Here is a 20,125-nt window from a genome sequence, read left to right on the forward strand (position 1 = left end):
TGAAAAATTGTAAAAGGTATACCACGGTAATCAAGGTTGAAAAACACTGGTCTAGAACACTCATTCTCAACCAGTGGGGCGCGGCCCACTGCTGGGCCACAGATAGATTTATTCATATCACAATATTTATTTTCAATTGTAACAGCAATCAATGCCGATGCTGTTTTCTGTTACTGAGTGGTAATTATCATTGTAATTATAAACGTGAAAGTGTCCATTTTCACAGAAAGATCTTGATTTTTTTTGTAATAAAAAGTTAACGGGCCACAAGAATTTTTGGGCAATAAAAATGGGCCACGGAAGAAAAAAGGTTGAGAACCACCGGTCTAGGACATAGGCAGCAAAGTCCAAGTACGTTCAATGATCTTTAAAATCCTAGCTCGGAAGACAACACTTTAACCGTCAGCCATTTCGAAATGTACTGGTACTGGGTATATTCTGAATGAATTTTCTATAATGTAAATTATTGATTTTGGTAGCCTTGATTAAGAGTATGATGGAAAATTTTGCTGTCTCACCAGTAAACCTGTCATTAACTGTACTTATAGGATTCTGTAGTTTTTATAAACTTCCATACTTTGTACACACCTTGTTCGAAATAATTTTTCACGCTGCTGTTTTAGTTTGTGTCGTGACACTCTGAGAGTAATCCACAAACACGGTGTTGCAACAAGTGCCTCAATTTCAACAGACGAAAACCACATTGTCCTTTCTATTTCAGTAATCACGTTGTATACTAAAAAACTCTGAAAGGTAAGAAATAATATTAAACACACCACCCACATAAGCCTATGCCCACTCTGGCCAGTTATTGTTTCACTGAAACGCAGCAATAACCCACAACCCACGCAAAAAGACTATCTCAATGAAGCAATAGTTACCGTTAGAAATTACAATAATTTACGGCAACTGGCTGATTTTATTGTCTGTTACACAAGTAGTTCACAATATTTAACTTCATAGTCCATTTCATCCACCCATAGATCACGGTACCGGTACGGATATATGATACAAATTTCAAAACAGAAGCTGCAAAAAGGAAGAAGACATGCCAGCAGGTCGTCGTCACAAAATATGATTGCCCGCCTCAAGACTGGTTATACGGTTGAGTGACGACCGTGCGTGAGATTCCGAGAGAACTTGCGTGGCCTGCGTTAAGTGTTCAGGAGATCTTTCGTTCTGTTAAAATACCGGCATTGATGGGATTCAGGATTCTTGTTTGATCGACCTCACTAACATGTTGTATGTTTGTCACTAAATGTAATACACAAATTTCGATATGCCAAATATTATACTAGCCATCATCTGCGGTGAACGTTACTCATTTGCTACGTTCTTAGGGTCTAGTATAGTTTCTTATCACAAATACTTCTAGTGGGCGTAGCATAAAGATTTTTGCTTATGTTATCCCTAACTTGACTACCCCATCCGAAGATACGTCACAATCACGTCATAGAGCTCGTTAAAGCATAGCCACGATCGCCCGAAATGTCATCCACGCCGACGATAACGAACTCGCGAACGCCAGCGATCTCTCTCATGTCGGGATCGTTACGAGCTTGCTTAATTTCGGTTATTCGCCTGCGCGTTATGAACGACCAGTCGTATACTTTGGAGGGCATTATTACGACGTCACTGTGGCGTATAAGTGACGTGATTTTTGGATGACATATTCAGGTGGGAGGAGGAATGACATATGCGAAAATGCTGAGTCACGCCAACTAGAAGTCACGTGGCATGAAACTACACACACGAAACTACAACAAAACGCTGATGTCATGACTTTCTAAGAACAGGTTCGCAGGAACCCCGAATCCTTTCACTGCATTAGGCCGATACTAAAGTGTATTCATTTTATTTGTCGCAGAATGTACAAAAATGGTGAAGTTAATATACACATTTTCGAGAAAATTAAACAACAAAAAGGAAAAACAAAACAAACACCGATAACCAAAAAAATGAGGCATAAAATAGAAAAAAACTTATTGAAAGTGTATATACAATTTTGATGTCACAATGCCACCAATTTGACAACGTATTGTGACATCAGTGCAAATAAAATAGTGCCTTTCCAAGTTGGCGAATATTTGAAGGCATGGTGAAATCATTATTCGAAATATAAAAAGATTAATTTATTTTAGTAGTTTTTTTACATTTTTTCATGAACTTGGTAAATAAAAAAGAAATAATAATTACAATTTTAAATTAATTATAATTTGACAAAAAATAAGGAAAAATGAATGAATTCAAGTATTCCCCGCGATGTTAATCAATTTTGATTATTAAATAAATTTCAGATTTTGTAATGATTTTTTGTTCAAACAGATAACATTCAAAAATTACATCCAATTGTCCCGACGATTCAAAACAAATTAAGTAGTGCAATGTGTATGAGCGTGTTTGCAATATATTAAAATCCATTTCCTAAGAAGTCTCCAACAAACAATGTTATCAAGGATACTTATTTCATAGATTCAAAATTGGCATTTTATTAAATGCATTTAAAATTTTTTCAATAAAAACTATTTTATAAGAAGTCTCTAACAAACAATGTTATAAGACTACAATATTTCATTGATTCAAAATGGACATTTTTCCAAAAATGCGTTTTGATGAATAATCTATCGCATATGTATAGCGAAATAACCAGATCTTTTCCCCCTTAAGTCTTCAAGAAGACCTTGTTCTGATTTTTATTTGAAAAAATACTATTTTTAGGATCATCTCTAATAGATTGATTAATCAAAGTAGAGTCGCAGATACTCATAATGAGGAACCTATCAACGGGTATCTCCTTTTATGGGTAGCTCGTGCCTGTATTATCCTTCCTATCAGTAATCTCTTTTGAATTATAGGGGGCGATTAAAAGGTTGCATTGTGCTAGGTGGGGAGGGAATAAGGGTGTTGTGTAATTAAAATAGAAAAATTAGGTTCGAATTTTAGTTTTTCATAGATAACTTAAGGGGTCCAATACAATAAAAATGAGAAACAGTAAACAATATATCGAAACTGTTGTGAAATTGTATATATTGGTAAACACTTTTTTTTACAAAAGTTCAAACAGAGACAATTTGTTTATAATAAAAACAAAAAACTAAAGCAGGAAAAATACAGAAAATCCTAGACTTATTGATTTATGTGAATAAAAAAAAACTTCGATCAAGAATAAATGTGTAATAACATCAGAGGTATTAGCGGCTGAGTTGTGTCTATACTTGAAGTAAAATTGCTGGAGAAATCCAGCAGAACAAACGCTTGAAACCCTATTTAGTTTACTAATTTAGTATCTATCCTCTCACGCAAGGCAAAATAGAAAACAGTTACCATTATTAATTCTACATGTATCATGTAACCTCTTGGTTTACCAGGGTTCAAAATTTTCACATCGTTACCTTTAAGTATGAGGGAAGGGAGGGTTACCCAAATCCAATTGTCAGTTAATGTTCACTGATACTAAAAATTCAAGAATTTGATCCCATAATGATATTGCAGACAAGTCTATTTTTATAACACATTTATATAAATTTTTGAACAGAAAAAATCGAACATTGAATGCGCTCGATCAAAAAGCTTTTTATGTTTATACTTTAAATATATATCAAGTTCTCGTATATTTTTCCCACGATACTCGCTACTAGGAGGGTATCAGTTATGGCGACACGAGGGATGCCATATTTCATGTTAGTTTATCGTTTTCTCCTTCTCTTCCGTGTCTTACGAATCGGGACTTGGTGTATTACATCTGGCAACTCTGGCCAAATCGCGGTGTTCACTAGATTGTTACGTCACAATCTCCGTTAGATACGGATGAATACTTTTTACTCTCATTTTTCATTCTCTCTTCTTCCTCTTCATAATTGGAGGTAGCATAACCGCTATCGTAACACGCGCCTGCAGCACCCCCCAGATATCGTGCAGCGACGATTTTTTCGCCTACATTTTCGCTAAACCGTAGTTTTGGTTGCTTACGCGGAGATAATTCGGATTTCTTGGGCTGAATAGAGTCCACGATGCCAGATTCAGCATCGCTAGCCTGGGACAGAAAAGCTTCAGTTTCTGGGCTAGTCTCTTTGTAGTCTTTTTTGGGCAATTTGTGTGGCGTGCTTTTCGGGGTTTGTTTGAGAAGTGACGTTTGTGAATTTGAAGACGTAATCGGTAACGACATCATCGATGACGTCACAGAGGACACTTCGCTTATTGGAGACAAAGGTGGTGCCAGCATCTGTTGTGTACTCGCATTACCTTTACAAGGGCGGAGTGAAAGTCCGCGAGTGTTTTTGTTACCACTAGGTCGCGATGTAGAACCGCTTTGATGGGGTTTTCCGTATTTCCCTTGATTGTGATGTGTTCGACAGGAATCTCCGTGTCTGTGTGCGCGATTGTCTTCCGAACATCCACAGCAATGAGGGCACGGACCAGGCAAGGGGGTTACGTCGTCCGATCGGAGATCATTTCGCCCTCCTTCTGCACCGTAGAAATGAGAACTTGATGGAATCTGAAAGAAAGTTGTTGGATTAGTAACTGTGGGAGAGGGGGGTCAGAAGTGATGACTCTTAATTTGGACAAATGGTTTTGTCAGTTAAATTTGCATTCCAATACAAAAAAGTTGAATGAGGTGGTTTAAAATTAATTATAAATCTGAACCATATTTAAAAAATGTTTCATCTCAAATGCTTCCATCCTACTCAATTTTTATCCTTGCTTGAAACATCCATGTAACAACTGTTACAATAATACAGAATATTTAAGTCGATGATACCTGTTTATATGGATCAGGTTCAACAGGCGGAGAAGTTTGTATTAGTCCAGGCTGACTTTTCAGAAATTCCATCAAATCCTTGATGGTTGTTGGGCTCACTGGTGGCGAACTGGACTGTGGGGGTCGTGGAGAATATTTAGAGTTTTCAGAATCAGTGAGAATGACCGATTCAGCTGTCGAACTTGAGGACACGTCTGAGTTGGATCCTGACTTCTCTTTATCGCCATCTTGAGGACATGTAACGACGAGACCACGAGTGAAGTTTTGTTTTGATTTTTCATTCTTCTTGTTCGATATTCCTCCCCGACGGAAAATTACTAACACCGCAGAAAGGATTAGAATTGTTGTTGTAGTTAAGAGCACAGCCAGAAGTAGTGGAATGGTGAATTCTAAAAGTGAAAAAATAAAGTTGGTTAAAATAATGAATTTCAAAAATATACAGAACACCGTGATTTCTACTGTCAAAAAAGTCCTTTCAAAAATAAATTTTATTTAATAATACGAAGAATAAGCTGGCTGTGAAACTTTTTATTTAGTTGACATTCTATAAATATGTGAATGGATTTTAAAAAATGTGCAACTAAAAGTCCAGGTTAAGTAAACAGTCATATGTCAATAATAAAAGTTTAAGAAAACCAAAAACAAATAACCCGCAAACACGTGTGCATTACATTATGTCATTCAAAAAGTTCAAATTATCTTATCGTGGAGAATTTCACGAATCCTGAAGTATTTATAAGCGCTTTCGATTCGTCCCAGTTTTTCGGCCATCCGTCAAATGCTTTATAATCTACGATCTGCGCTTTTTCAGACCGAAATGGTCAGTAAACGTCATGGTTTTGACATTGAAGATTTTTCTATCCGAATTTTGAGAATTCACATGTGTATGTCACCAAAACTTGCGCCGTAATTTTTTCATCAAACAGTTTACTACGTTAAGGTTGAAAGGTTATAATAGTACAGATAAAGTTCAGTCGGAATGTATTCAGACGCCATGTTCAATATTTCCAATTAAAGATGAAAGTGGTTAAGTATGTTTAGTTCAAGCAAAGAGATTAAACTATACTTGAGATGACGCCTCATTATTTCGTTATCAAGAACAGTAAAGTCTTAGAAAGCAAGATAAACCGTATCTAAATCTCATAAAGTTTGTAGTTTTACATCAATGTCTGGGTTTTATCATTGCAGACATATACTGCCTGGAAAAATTCCTGTTAAATTGGAAATTTAATCCCTTTATCTGGATTTCAAGTTTTGCACTCGTGTAATGAAAATAAATGTCCCCAAATCTAAGCCACATGAGGCCCATATTAGATTGACCACCAAAATAGATAAAGTCTTTTTAAAACCCGGACGACACTATTTTTAGCCAATCGATATTTATTTAATGGATTACCAAACTAGAACAACGTTCAGACCCCTTTAAAACCTAAATTGAAATAAGAAGGGTAATTTTAATCTTTTTGAAATTAAGCGGAAGATTTTGCTAATCCTCGGACATATTTTGCGTGGTATTATTTTTTCTTTTAAGGTTTTAAAAAAATGTCCCGAGAATTAATTTGAAAGGAAGTAAAAATAGTACTGATATAGGATATATCAGCAAAACCTGACGCGTTGTAGTATCTATATGTAAGTAATGAAGGCACAGTTAAGAATAAATGACAAGTTTAGATTTGCCGATGCCCAAAAGTAGTAAACGAGAATTTCTTTACTGTCTTTAATAAAAGTTTGTAAATTTTCGCTGCAACAGTTTCCCCAAACACAAAAAGTGCTGGATAAAGTGGAAAGCATTTTAATTGGATTATGGGTAATTTTGAAAAGGTGAAGAATTACGTCAAAAAGGGGGTAAAAGCGCGCATGCAACAGTCATTACTCGCGGTATTTCAAGCATGGTCATTGAATTAACCCACAATTGTAGGTGGAGTCAAGAGTATACGATGATGGCATATTTTTAAAAGCGAATGTGTGAGGCTTGCGGATCTTGCCCTATACTCTGTTGCAAAGATGTCTGACTCGGCTAAATGATTGATGGGTTCCGAAACATAAAGCTGGGGTCGTGTTTAAATTTTAAATCTGGGTAAAAAAGGCCAGTATTGGGGGTACTGGAAGCTTATTAAAGCGGCAAAATTAACCCACGCAAATTAGCGTGCGAGAACGCGTTACGTATATGGGATTATATTCACTTAAATTCCGTTTTACATAGCACAAAGTAAATGTAATGAGCGCTGCCTATTACAAGCCATTTAGGGAAACCCTTGTTCCGGCTGTACTCAATTACGGTACTAGTCCGATATAAATTTCAAAATTTTTATGAAGTCTTCATGCATGACCGAATTTGTTATATTCGATTTTTAGTTTGAAATTCATATTTTATTTCGTTTGTTAATCGGTATTGTTTCAATCGAATAAATTAGGTACAAATCTGGAAAAGTGTTATTAGCACAAGTAAAGGAAATTTGAAATTGTAAAGTTTGGTTTTGTGCAGTTTTATTACATATTTGACATTATCCTTATACACTTAAAGTCGAGACAAGATAAGTTACTATGCAATTCAAGAGTCCTGCTGCACACTAAAACAAATTTATTTCTGTAACGTTTCGTCTGACCAAAATCAGACTTCCTCAGACAAGCAGTTTACAACAATGACAAGAAAAGAACAATCACGTTGTTTAAATAGGCGGTATGATTGTTCTTTTTCTGTCATTGTTGTAAACTGCTTGTCTGAGTAAGTATGATTTTGGTCAGACGAAACGTTACAGAAATACACTTGTGTTAGTGTGCAGCAGAACTCTTGAATTGCATAGTATGGTATTTTTATTTCTGCTACAGCATCATTGCATTATATGCATTCACTAGCGCAAAGGTATTGAGGAAGGATTGGGAGTTAGTCTCGCGCGACCTCTACTAAGAGCAAGATAAGTTATGTTAGAAATGTTTGAATAATCTTTGATTTTGGAGGGTGACATTCTTACCTGACATTGCTGGTTTCCCTTCCGGCGGTTTCTCACTGGTCGAAGGATTTCCGGGTCTGGGTTCAACAATTACTTCAATTTTGATCGTCGATTTTGACCCTTCACTCCAGTCTGCGTCATCCGGATGATTCGCAATCGCGTCCCTGATCGCTGTTGCGTCTTCTTTTGAGATCTTGAAAAGAGTTTGCCCCAGTCCCATATCGGGGGTAAGAGTGTTTTTAGGGTGAGATTTGTCGTGGCCGTTGTCTGGCTTCCTCGGCTTCTTACGTCTACTGACTTTGTGTCGTCGTGCGCTACCAGTACCTGAATGTTTTCTGGTATTTTTGACGCCATCAGGCACGTTTGCGTCATCGGTTTTCACGTGGTGTACCTCCTCCGGAAAAGTAGCTTCGTACTCCAGTACGAAACGACTCCAGTCGGCGCTTTTTCGTTTACGGCGACTGCTTAGTCCCTGATGATGGTGGTCGAAGGCTGACTGCATTGACGCTATTAGTTCTGCACCACGGCGGAAACGAATTGCGAAGACCCCGCCCTCGATTGATACCATTGGTTCTAAACTATCGGCTGGTATGACGTATCTTGGCCATTGTTGTTTGGCTAGATTTGGAGACCATTGGGGCTTCTCATCTGCAAAAGAAAAAGATGGTGATGAAAAATGGCAAAAACATGATACCCTATTTCGTGCATTTGACATTTATTATATATCTCCTCTTTCCACTCAAATTACAAATACACATTCAAGTATTATTAAATTAGATTAGCAAGAAGATAAATCTCAGAAAGTCTAACTAAACAGATAAACTACAATTCTGTCATTTTTTTTTCATTTTATAATATACAGGTCGTTTAAATAAATTATGGGTGGGTTTGTCAGATTGTGACCCCAATTTTATAAATATCTTAATAATTACCAACCCTTAACAATTACACTACCAACCCCGCAACATACAACAGTAAATTCTGATAAGCCAAATTCAAAAGTGCACACTAAAATTCTACCTGGTTGAAATTCAGTGCTCCCATTTTCCGTTTTGTTGTCAGGAATGACAATATCAATTCCGTGCCTCGATACTGTTGAGTCCGTGATCCAAACTATCGGAGACTTTATTATTATTTTTTCAGGCGTTGATGACGTATCATTTAATGACGTCACGGACTTGGAAGGAACAGTGACGACAACCATGGCGCCTTTTCCAGCTTCGATTTCAAGTACGCCCCCCAATTTGCCTTTCAAATCGATTTTCTTTATTATAGTGTTAATTTGTGAAGCTTGTTTGATGTCTATTTTCCATTCGCAAGAATTTTCAGGCGAAGTTGGCAAATCGCTGCTTGTAGTTGTGTCGCCTGTATAATAAGGATTGTAATAATTAGTGAAAATCGTTGTAAAAATGTTCTGAAAACTGAGTATACAATATTTATCTTGTGTGAAATATTTATCTTGTGTGCCGAATAATCGCAAATGACGAAATGGTTTCAGATCTCATAATTTATGAATTTCCAAGAAGTCGGATATATAAGATTTACCATTATATCAGACTATAGACTGCAAATTAATTTGAAACCATAATTACAGAGTGATAGTCAACCTAATAAGACAGAACTATTTCATTTCAGCCTAATGTGATTTGCATTTGCCAAACATCATTGAGTTTATTTTATTATTTGCCTCAAGCATGGTCCTGCAGTGTATTTGTCCAGCGTGCGTTGTTTGGAGATTCTACATTAATACCAATATCATCACATCTTTATCTGAGTTATAAACATTTTTTCATAGAATATTGTGGATGTATCCTATTATGTTCTCGAAATTTGAGAAGTATAGGAGGCATACAGTTAAATTAACTGATCTAAAGACATGAGGATTCTCATCTTGCTCGCCTTTTACGACGGAGACTTGTAATAATAAGGGATAATGTAACAAAAGTCATGAAATTGACTTACTCTCGCGAGTAAGACCTTGTGCCTTTGCTATCTCATCTTTCAACTGCTGCATCATCGCTTCAGAGGCTTTCAACGATGTCAAAATATCATTGCTTGGACGATCAGGGTAACCCGGAGAGTAGACTGCCCCGGATGGCGTTAGAAGAGGAGTTTTTGTCCCACACGTCCCGATATCTGCTCTGTAAACGTCCACGTAACCATCACCACCACAAGGTTGACTTTTGTTCCCGAAACACTTGGTGGCGCAACGTGTTCCTCGTTCTGAAGACTGACCATAACGACCGTAACCATAGTTACCACAGTAGCAAGCATGACCTGAAATAGAATAAATGACTGTTAGTTATTTTCTGTTTTAAAAGCTTACTGGGAGCAAACAAGCGAGAAAGTGCATGACGAAATGTAGTAAGCAGTTGACCAGTTATTGTGCAAGGGCGCACTCGTTGTGGAGAGACTGACATTTAGCCACTAATCCATATTTCAGTCACAACACATTGGCAAAGAGAATTAATATACAATACACATTTGACGGTGTTATATTTAGTTTTTGAAGAACCCGCTTCAGTATGACATATCCAGAATACACAATCTATGAATATTAAACAGCATATCCAATACAAAAGAAGCTTATTCAAATCTAATCATTCCATTATTTGAAATTGAATTAAAGACTGTAATAATAAAAAATAATGGAATTTCAAGCGACAATATATTGTGGTTTCTGCGGTTTGAGTTCACAATCTGTGACCCATGTCTCGTCAAGGTAAGGGAAGATTTTCAGTCAACCATTAGAAAACAAGCAAACAGAATAAATTGCATTTTTATAGATTGTAGTAAATCATGGCGGCGATGGAGGAAATTAAACGCTTGTTTTGTAACAAAATACTCGAGTGTATGTTATTTTTATTTCCCAATTCTGATTTCTCAAGACAAGGTACGGTGCCATCAACTAAAAGGTGAAAAAATGAATTTGGGTATTTTATTTTCAATTCTTCAGTTTAGGTTCTCAAAACAAAATCGGAATAAAATACTTAAGTACATAAAATTTTTAATCAAAGCAAGACCCCGAACTTTAAACTAAAAGTGGGATGAGTATCATGAACGTAGCCAGCCCAAAATTTTGGGACGCGGCCATTTTTTTGGTATAATGACGTAATGACGTAATACGACGCTTAATCGTGCCTTTTGTTCAGAACGAGGCCAGATCACAATTCCAGTTTTCAGTAAACCGTTCAAAAATAGAGCAAAATAATATTGGGAATGGCGTAAAAATTTATGTCTCACTGCAAATGCCGCCAAATTGCATGGCTCCCAGCACCCTCAAGTTGCGCCTAAGAAGAGTTACAGTCAACTACTGTCTCGAAAAGAACTCTATATTTTTATTTTATAAGTTTCTTCTTGTGGCAGAAACGAGGCAGATTTGAATATACGGTTTTAATCTGTGACTAGCTAAGTTCGACGCTTGAGATCACAAGGCTATCACCGGGTTACGACTAAATTCTCGTTAATTTAACACTTTCGTCCAACTTTTTGTCTAACTATTGAACCCGTTTAGTTTTCCAAAAATTCTTGAGAATCGGCGTTTTCTGTGTTTGTTTTCATAGATGATTATCGCTTTTTAACATCTATTTTCGTTCATTAATCAAATCAATCGTTTTTAGGGCTAATGACAGCAGGAAAGGGCGTGTTAGTTTAGTGTTAATGTCCACTTTTCGGTCATTTTTTGGTTGTCTGAGGAATTGGAATGTTCCCTTTACATTTCGTTGACTTGTGGTAACTTAATCTTGGGACTTGATAGTTTTATTTTGATTTAGTCTGTCTAGAAAGGAAATTAAAAATCGTTATAATAAAATAGTTTGTTTTATGATTTAAAATGATATTTGTACATTAAATTTGCATTTCTTATTTTCATAAATTCTGATTTTGTTTGAAAAATTAATGACTTCGTTAAAAGGATTCCAAAACCATTTCCACGAACGCACACATACAAAAAAAATTCAGCATTTCAAATGATACTTTAGTTTGAAATATTAGTGTATTTAGTCAGAGTGAATTTTCGAATCATCCTAAAACGAAAACAAACTAGTTTGTATCATTTAAAATGACCTTCCGTAGTTGAATTTCCATTTTCAATTTTAGTTACTTTAGCTATTTATTAGCTCCACAATGAAGCAGTCTATAAAATATCTGAATTTTGAAGGGGAAATTAAGATTAGTATCGAATCGGATTTAGATCGCGGAACACGGCATTTTCGTGTTCTTCACACATACGTAATAACAATGTATCGTTTTAATTCCATATGTCCTCCACTTCAGCACGTTCATGTGTCAAGCTATGACTTGTGTTGTCACTGAACCACAAATAGCGACAAGCTGACCGACGCTTTCATCTTTTAAAATAGATTTCGTCTTTGAAGTGGAAAACCGGGCTGGAGGTGTGTTTAAGATTTTTATTTTTTGGTTTGGTCTATTCTGAATTAAACTATGTTTATGTTTTGGTGACCGTACATTTGAACCCATGTACATTTGACCCAATGCGTATATCCACGGGTTCAATCTATATGCGGGTGCTAAAACCCATGGGTTAGGGTGAGTATGGGTTTAACTATCCGTGAAACAAAAAAATTTCCATAGGTGCAATAGCATACAGGTGCAATTGTCATGGGTTCAAATGTACGTGGGTTCAAATGTAATGGAACCTTATGTTTTGAATCATACAAAAAAATGCCAAAAAAGATTGAACATCTAATTACAAGAAAATCCTCTTTTTTAAATCATTACATCAAAGTCGAATAGGGCAGATCCGGATAGTGTTATAAACATGTTCAAAAAGTTGTCATAAACATTGCGCATTCCTGATAAAAAAAATTTTTTTTTTTTCTAACACCTACATCAAAGTCCAGTTGACTGGATTGTCCGGGGAAAACTGGACGTGACAAATTTACTTTTGATTCTCAATGACCTGTAACGATCTTATTGGCCAATCCTACACGGAACTGACAAAAACAACCTGTTGAAAATCTGACCTTCATTCAGAAAAATCTTAGATTTTTTTTAATCTAATTTAATACGACAAGGTAATCCCCTACCAGCCACGTATCCATCCAAATTTCTCACTTATTAAGTATTAACTATTTCCGAGTTTTAATTCTTGTTCAACCATGCAAGCTAATGGTACAGAGTGGCACAGAAACAGAACCCATGTCATTTTGAACGTATTCTAGCGCAGGGGTTCTAAAACTTTTTAAGTCGCGCCCTCCTTTTTAGAATTTGTCAAATCTCGCGCCCACTTAAAAAATAACTGGCTAACAACAAGCTACAAATAACAGATAGTGAGACGAAAGTATGTTTTACTCAAAAACACGTTGAAAATACGTCGATGGAACGTAAATATCCAAAATAAAGCAGGCCAGATCAAATCGAACAACTATTTTTATTCTCCTCAAACAATTACACTCCTCTCGTGGGGCGCGCCCCATCGTTTGAGAACCACTGTTTTAGAGAGAACTTTTGTGCGAAGCGTCGAAGATTACTGAAATTTTTGGGTATAATCATAAACAAACATAAGTTCAAGTGTTGAATAAACTTTCATCGTTTTTGTAATTAAGAATTTTGAGAGTTCTATTTCTGGGTCACCCTGTACATTATATTCAAGGCCGATTCAGGATAAGGTTCGAATTTTTATCATTCAAATAAAATTTACCAACTTCAATGTTAAGTTAGACAAAATAGACGGGCGCGCCTCATTCAAATAACCTTTGCGCTTGAATTCCAAATACAAGACTGGCGAAATTAAGCTGTTTCCGCAGTGGAAAGCGGTTTCCGAATTAATAAACATAACATAAACAGGATATATTCAGGGAAAAGCTATTTCATCAGGTATTTAATCTCGCTTTGAACGTTGATACATTAGTGTTTCCTTTTACTTAGCGTTCTCTCGAACCATGGCCCTGAATGGAGGATGAACATGCTTTATTGGAATGCCATATACACAACATGTTTAATTCACGATACTATAAGCCCAGCCCAGCAGTGAATTCTTATAGCATTTTATATACAGTTTCCACTATTTTCTTGTAGTTGAAGTTAAAAAAGACAGCAGTTTGCCTGTTTTGTGCTGTAAGGAATAACCGAAAAAGCATGACATTATGCTTTATTTCAATTACATGGGCTCAGATAATATTAGGCAAGACATATATGATGCCAACACAGAGAGGTGCCGAACAAACGTATATTTTAAAAAAAATATTTTGATGTCTAATTTTAGAAACGAACACATGGGAAAAAAACTTTGTTACAACAATAATATTTAAATAGCAAAAAACATAAATTCACGAAATTAAATTCACAAATGAGGCGCGAACGTTATTTTGAAATTGAACCCCGATATTTTTTCAGTTTACCTGCTTTCATCTTTTTTTTTCAAGGTATCACCATAAAATTGGATGCGCTGTATTTACAAATTGACTCAAAAACTCAAAGTGGTGTTGAAAGATTTTTATGCAAGTTGGAACCGATATGTTATGTTTTGTAGTTTATGGTGGGAAAAGATTTCACTGTCACAAATCAATTGAAATTAATGATACAAATAGCTCACGTTAACAAGATTTAATGCCCAGTGTGTTCTGTGTAGCCAGTATGTATGGACTTACGACGTTGTGATTTCAAGTAACCTATCCCATTCTTTTTAAACATGTGGTAAATTCTAAAATCACATCAAAAGGCTTTGACGTAAATTTCGTATCACGGGTGAAACACACCCCCTAAACAGCGCGGTCTCGATCACTGACCCACGTATTTGTATCTATGAGCCTTTTCAAAAGCCGTATCGAACTATCTGTCATATATTGATGATATTAGCACGCAATGCAGCGATGAAAACAGATGTGGGATTGAATTTTAGTAAGAATCTTTTTATGATGTGTATTTATACCAGCGCACCTAACAAGACTATGTGCCGGAGTTTCTTAGACCTGGGCCCTCTGTAACAGAAAATTATATCAATTCAATATTTTTTCGTAAACATTAAACGTAAAAAATTTTCTAGGAATATCAAAATACAATATATCAGCAACTCTGTTTACTCCTGCTACAGCATCCTTGCATTATACGCATACGGATCCACCTTAGCAAAGGCATTGGGGAAGGATTGGGAGTTAGTCTCGCGCAACTTCTACTGATAGTTCTAGAATATATTATTTTATTCATAACATTAGGAAATCATGACGTCAAAGTATGTCAAAATATGGTTGTTTTTGTCACCGTTAAACCACAACAATTCTCCGACGTGCTTCAGATTTTATTACCATAAGACGGGAAACGTCATTGTTCAGAATGACCAATCATATTAGTTTATACATATTTCACGTCCTGTTTACTGGTACAACTTCACGGTTGAGTGAAAATTCACGGTTGAGTGAAGATTTACGGTCTAAAGATTCTGCGGTCGTTAATGTCGATTTACTGGTGGTGGAAATGAATAAAAATGAGTCTAGAGTGTGAATTACTTTATAAATTGATAAAAATTGGTGTTTTGAAAAGTTGTTGTTTATTGCAGAGTCGGGTTCAACGCAAGGACTCAACCAAGACTGTATCAAAATAGTTTTATAATAATTCGAACCATGGGAAAACGAAAAATTTATGAGCATTCAGCGGGTTGGACCGAAAGTATCGTATTATTAAACCGAAACGATATTCCACAATTTTATTTTGCAACTAACTACGATTTTTAATAGATTCAAATGAGGCAAATTTTACAAAAAAAGGGGGTATTTTGATTACCTACATTTCTGAAATATCCATCTTCGAACATCATCAATTTCTAAATTCGAAAAATTTCATTCTTTGGACAAGTGCATATAATTTATAATAATTCATAATTTTATATAAAAAAAAAAATTTAGTTTTCATCTGAGGTGATATCTATATATAGATATATAAAAGAGTGTCAGATGACAGTCCATGAAAATATATATATCTTTGTATATCAGATGACAGTCCATGAAAAGATATATCTTTTCATGGACTGTCATCTGACACTCTTTTAATGTAACATTCGCCACGTACAAGCATCTGAAACAAGGATGAAGGGCATAGTGGGCAATCCTGATAATCACACGCTGGACGAGGTGATGGAATTGGATCAAAGTGGAATACAGTTTGATATTATCCTTTTATTATCCTACCATAGACTTTGGAATATTCTTCCATTGATTCTGTTTACGTTAAGGATAAGTTATACAAGGTGGTGCTCCACCCTCTAGCTCAATGGTTCTTAAACGGTGGAGCGTAGACAATTTTCTGAGGGGACATGGAGCTGATTGAAAATAAAATATTTGTTAGATTTGATCTTGTCCGCCTTATTTGTTTTTAAAACTTTATATTTATTTCAATATTTACGTTCCATCCACGTATTTTCAACGCGTTTTCTGAATGAAACATACTTTCGCTTTAATGTCTGTCATTTGTATCTCATTGTTAGCTATTTATTTTTGAGGTGGGCGCGAGACTTGACAAAATCTAAAAAGGGGGCGCGACTTAAAAAGTTTGAGAACCACTGCTCTAACTTATCCTTACCTAATATAAACAAAATCAAAGTTAAAAAATCAGAAAATTAGCGATGGGGAAATCAAAGGATAGAAAGTATGGTTTTCATATTTATCATGAGGAGTAGTGAGGCCGATGAATTATATTTTCTACTTCATCCCGTTATCACAGTCAAGGTAGGGTATGAGGAATATTATTTAACCAGTCAAATTTTTTTAGAAGCAAAAGTCGGGTAATCCGAAGACTGATAAATGACGCCTCCCTACAAGCCGTGATTGAAAACCATTTTTCTCTCATTCAAACCTTCATCCACACCTCGCCGTCACGGTTGACTTAAATTCTGCAAACCGCAGGTATTCTGCGTAAAAATGCAATGATGCGTGTCACCTTTGCCAGCATATTGCGCTGATTGTCATACTCAACAATACAAATACGTGACTAGGTTAGAAAATTTGAATTGAAACACTTCAGCACTTATCCGCGGTGTAACAAATGTGGCATAAGCCAAATCGAAGTTATTCTTCTTTCTTTAGGAAATATATAGGGTGTCCATAAAGTCTTAAAAAAATTTAAATTGCGAAGGAAATTTATCGATACTATATATTGTTTTGGCCCTCACAGATGTATTAAATGAGGGAAAAATAATTGTACGATTACTGATTAAAAAACAACAAACCTGATTAAGATATATTGAGAACTTACTTTATAACAAAATTGAAATCGTAGGGGGATTTTATGGACCCTTCATTCATGTGTGCTAGTTCGACAATTGGAGAAAAACTACTAGATTTAAACTACGGCCAATCCAAATCAAGTCCATTTAAACACGATGAAACAATAAAAATGTGAAATTATTTCAAGTCTAGTGCTGACCGCTATCTATTTACATATCTGTCGGAAAAATAATCTCATAGATGTTAGTGCAGTGGTCGGCAACTTTAGGTACTACTGGGCCAAGTATGCACATTGACGGTAGCGCGCGGGCCACATTAATTTCTGCCTCAAAAAATGGCCGCATCAAACTTCAAATAAGAACGCACTCCTATTTAAGTACCAATTAGAACTAACAGTAATCACGTGCGACAAGTAAACGATTATACGTGAGTTCGTTCGAGGGCCCAAATGATTTGTTTGCGGGCCGCATTTGGCCCGCGTGCCGCAGTTTGTCGACCACTGATAGGTGAATCTGTTATATACCCTTCCCCCAATTTAGAGACTCGGGAAATTGATTCAAACAAATGTTTAAATATATCAAAATACATAGAGTGGTTTAAAAAAAAATACATTTAGGTAGAAATGAGAATTTATTGTCAAATTCGGATTTGACTCGATATTATCAACACATTGAATTTTGCGGTTATAAGATGGCTCGCATCTTCAAAGCACAAGTTGAACGGGAAATGGCCTTCGCAACATTAACGCCTTTCGGGTCTTGTTCGTGAATCTCGAAAACATGCAAAAGTAGGTAAAACCGCCAACAGATATGATTTGCCAAAATAATTATCAACAAAACAAGTAAAAATCGTTGATGAATTGGTCGTTTCATCTCTGAATCGGGCTTGGTTATTGATAATAGTTTTGAAGTCCAAGGTCGAGGCCGTTGTTGAAATTTGATGCCGATTTTTTGAGTGGATTGGGTTGATTTCGCGCGAACCAACAACAATAATTCCATGTGAAAACCTTCTTTATCACGCAAGTATGATTTGGGTGATATAATTCGTCCAAACGAGCTTTTTAGATGTTTTTGAACAAATTTTAAGAGACGTATTTGGTTTCGCTTTTGTCTGACAATGTCGGCGTCGTTTTATAAATGTTTGATTTTGGATTTTTAATGGATTCTAGTTTCAAAGTCATGTCCCAACTATGTAGATTACATGTTTACTCAACAATCACGTCTTGTCAAACGTCTGAAAATTTCATGAGTTGAAGAGATTTCAAATGCTTCGCTATATATAATTAAATGCATAACAAGCGGTGTAAGAATGTTTCTTATTTTTGCGGTAGCTTTGCAAAATCTGGCACAAACAATTGAAATGGTGTAAAATATTTTTACACTCATTTCACTGGAAGTGTCAAAAAGAATCGCTAGCTATTTCGCCCACCCGAACATAATTGGATTGCAAAGTTGGATCAATTCTTCATTAATTCCCAGGATTGGATAAATTGACAATAAACAATACGTTTATTTTGTCGTGCAAGAAATCACAACACAAATTCACAAATAAAAAATGTATGCATTACAATAACAATCATTGCAATTAACAGAAAGTCGCGAAGGACCAGAAATGGTCATCATAAGTCTGCGACAACGAGGTTTGTGTATAAGAAAACAATACTTTTGCTTTTAATTTTTGTCATTTGCATTGGGCGATAGAAAAACCTTCGGGCTTATAGTAGAAACGAAAAAAGGCGAAATTCACTTATAAGAACAACAACATCAGATAAAAGGGCCATCACATATAGAAGAGTACAAACGCACCATGGCAGACTATATATAAAAAAAAATAAAAAAAAATTCTATTTATTTTTATTTCTTTATCTTCAGCCTTATCACAGTGAGTCAAAAATTTCGTGGTGAACCATTACTTCTGAAATTCGATAGTTTCCAGGTGCGAGGGTTATGCAATAAACATTCGACTTTCTAAACAAAAGTCTATTAATGAACCGCAATACAATCGGGAGGGGTCAAAGTTTAAATTTTGTGGTGATCGTGACTTTGTTCCGCAGCATAGAAGAATACCGTTACGGTATATTTTTATTTCAAGTTAAATATCATTGTGAGATACCAGCGGTGGATTTTGGGGCGCTCCAAAAGTATGTGCACCAAGATGGCGCACAACCAGATAACCCCAACCTGGTACACATACTATTAGTCTATTACTATGTTTAAGTTGCGAGCCATCTTGCTGGTGCACACACTTCGGAAGCACCGATTTTGGCATTTTTGAGCTGGAAATTGAAAGGAAGCTACCACATATACGCCTTCACAGTTAGGGGTGCCATCGAAATGCTTGGTTTGGAAATATCTTTATTGGTGATTAAAACACAATCTGAATCAGCACTATTTTACATCAAGATGATTTGACCGCGCGATAGTTATGGCATATTTTTTCTTTAAACTTGGCTTGAAAGTTTGAAAGTGTATTCTGGGAAACTACATATTAAAATTCAGTTTAAATTAAATTTTTTTTTTACATTGAGCTATGCTATTTTGCTGCATAAACAAGTAATTTGAATTATTTTATCCATTTTTCAAAAAAAAATTGTTATCTATTCCAGTTTCACGCAAACATCCCAAGTTCGTATAGACCTTCAACTTGACAATAGAACCGTTTGAAACTATTTTATTTGCTATGCATTTTTTGCCATTATATTTTCACTTTTGAAAGATACAGAAACCTATTGTTTTATACTTCATCCTAACTCAAAAGGTCAAAAATTTATACAGAAACCCCAAACCTATTAACGTTGCATTGAAACAGGCGCAAATTTCATTCTTGTGGTAACAGGCTCAAGTAATACCCTTAAGCGTAAACAACACTGGCTTCCTTAGCCTGAGATTTCAGGCGTCACAGTTGACAGACTGTTTCCTGGCTTAACCAGAACGGTAAACATCAATTTAGAACCAAAACGAAACGATTTTACGGGGCGAAAATTCTACATTTATGACGGAAATTTTAACACAAAGGATTACCATTGGAATGTGCTGTAATTTGAGGTATAAATATGGATTTCCCCGTTCAGAATTATATTAAACAAGATAGAAATGCTCAAAAATATGGACACGAAAGACCAATAACCAACCACAGCAACGAATTTTTCTTGTTGTAGTTGACAAAGTATTAGGGGTCGTCAATTTCATAACTTACCGCTAAAGTAACTGAAGGATTATTTTATAAAACGTCAAGAG

The 20,125-nt window shown here is 35.8% G+C and overlaps 1 protein-coding gene across 1 annotated transcript in view; it reads right to left on the reverse strand.

Moving 5' to 3' along the window:
• Positions 1-1,839: 1,839 nt before the first annotated feature.
• Positions 1,840-20,125, reverse strand: part of LOC120340194 (uncharacterized) — a 62,627-nt gene continuing 44,341 nt past the window's right edge. The window contains exons 5-9 of the mRNA XM_039408490.2: positions 9,673-9,987; positions 8,731-9,075; positions 7,732-8,358; positions 4,760-5,148; positions 1,840-4,495 (exon numbers count right to left, since the gene is read on the reverse strand). Of these exons, the coding sequence (XP_039264424.2) occupies positions 3,773-4,495; positions 4,760-5,148; positions 7,732-8,358; positions 8,731-9,075; positions 9,673-9,987 (2,399 nt within the window). The 3' untranslated portion in view covers positions 1,840-3,772. The remainder of the gene's footprint in view (positions 4,496-4,759; positions 5,149-7,731; positions 8,359-8,730; positions 9,076-9,672; positions 9,988-20,125) is intronic.

Source organism: Styela clava, chromosome 1, assembly GCF_964204865.1.
Source record: "Styela clava chromosome 1, kaStyClav1.hap1.2, whole genome shotgun sequence".
Classification (NCBI taxonomy): domain Eukaryota; kingdom Metazoa; phylum Chordata; class Ascidiacea; order Stolidobranchia; family Styelidae; genus Styela; species Styela clava.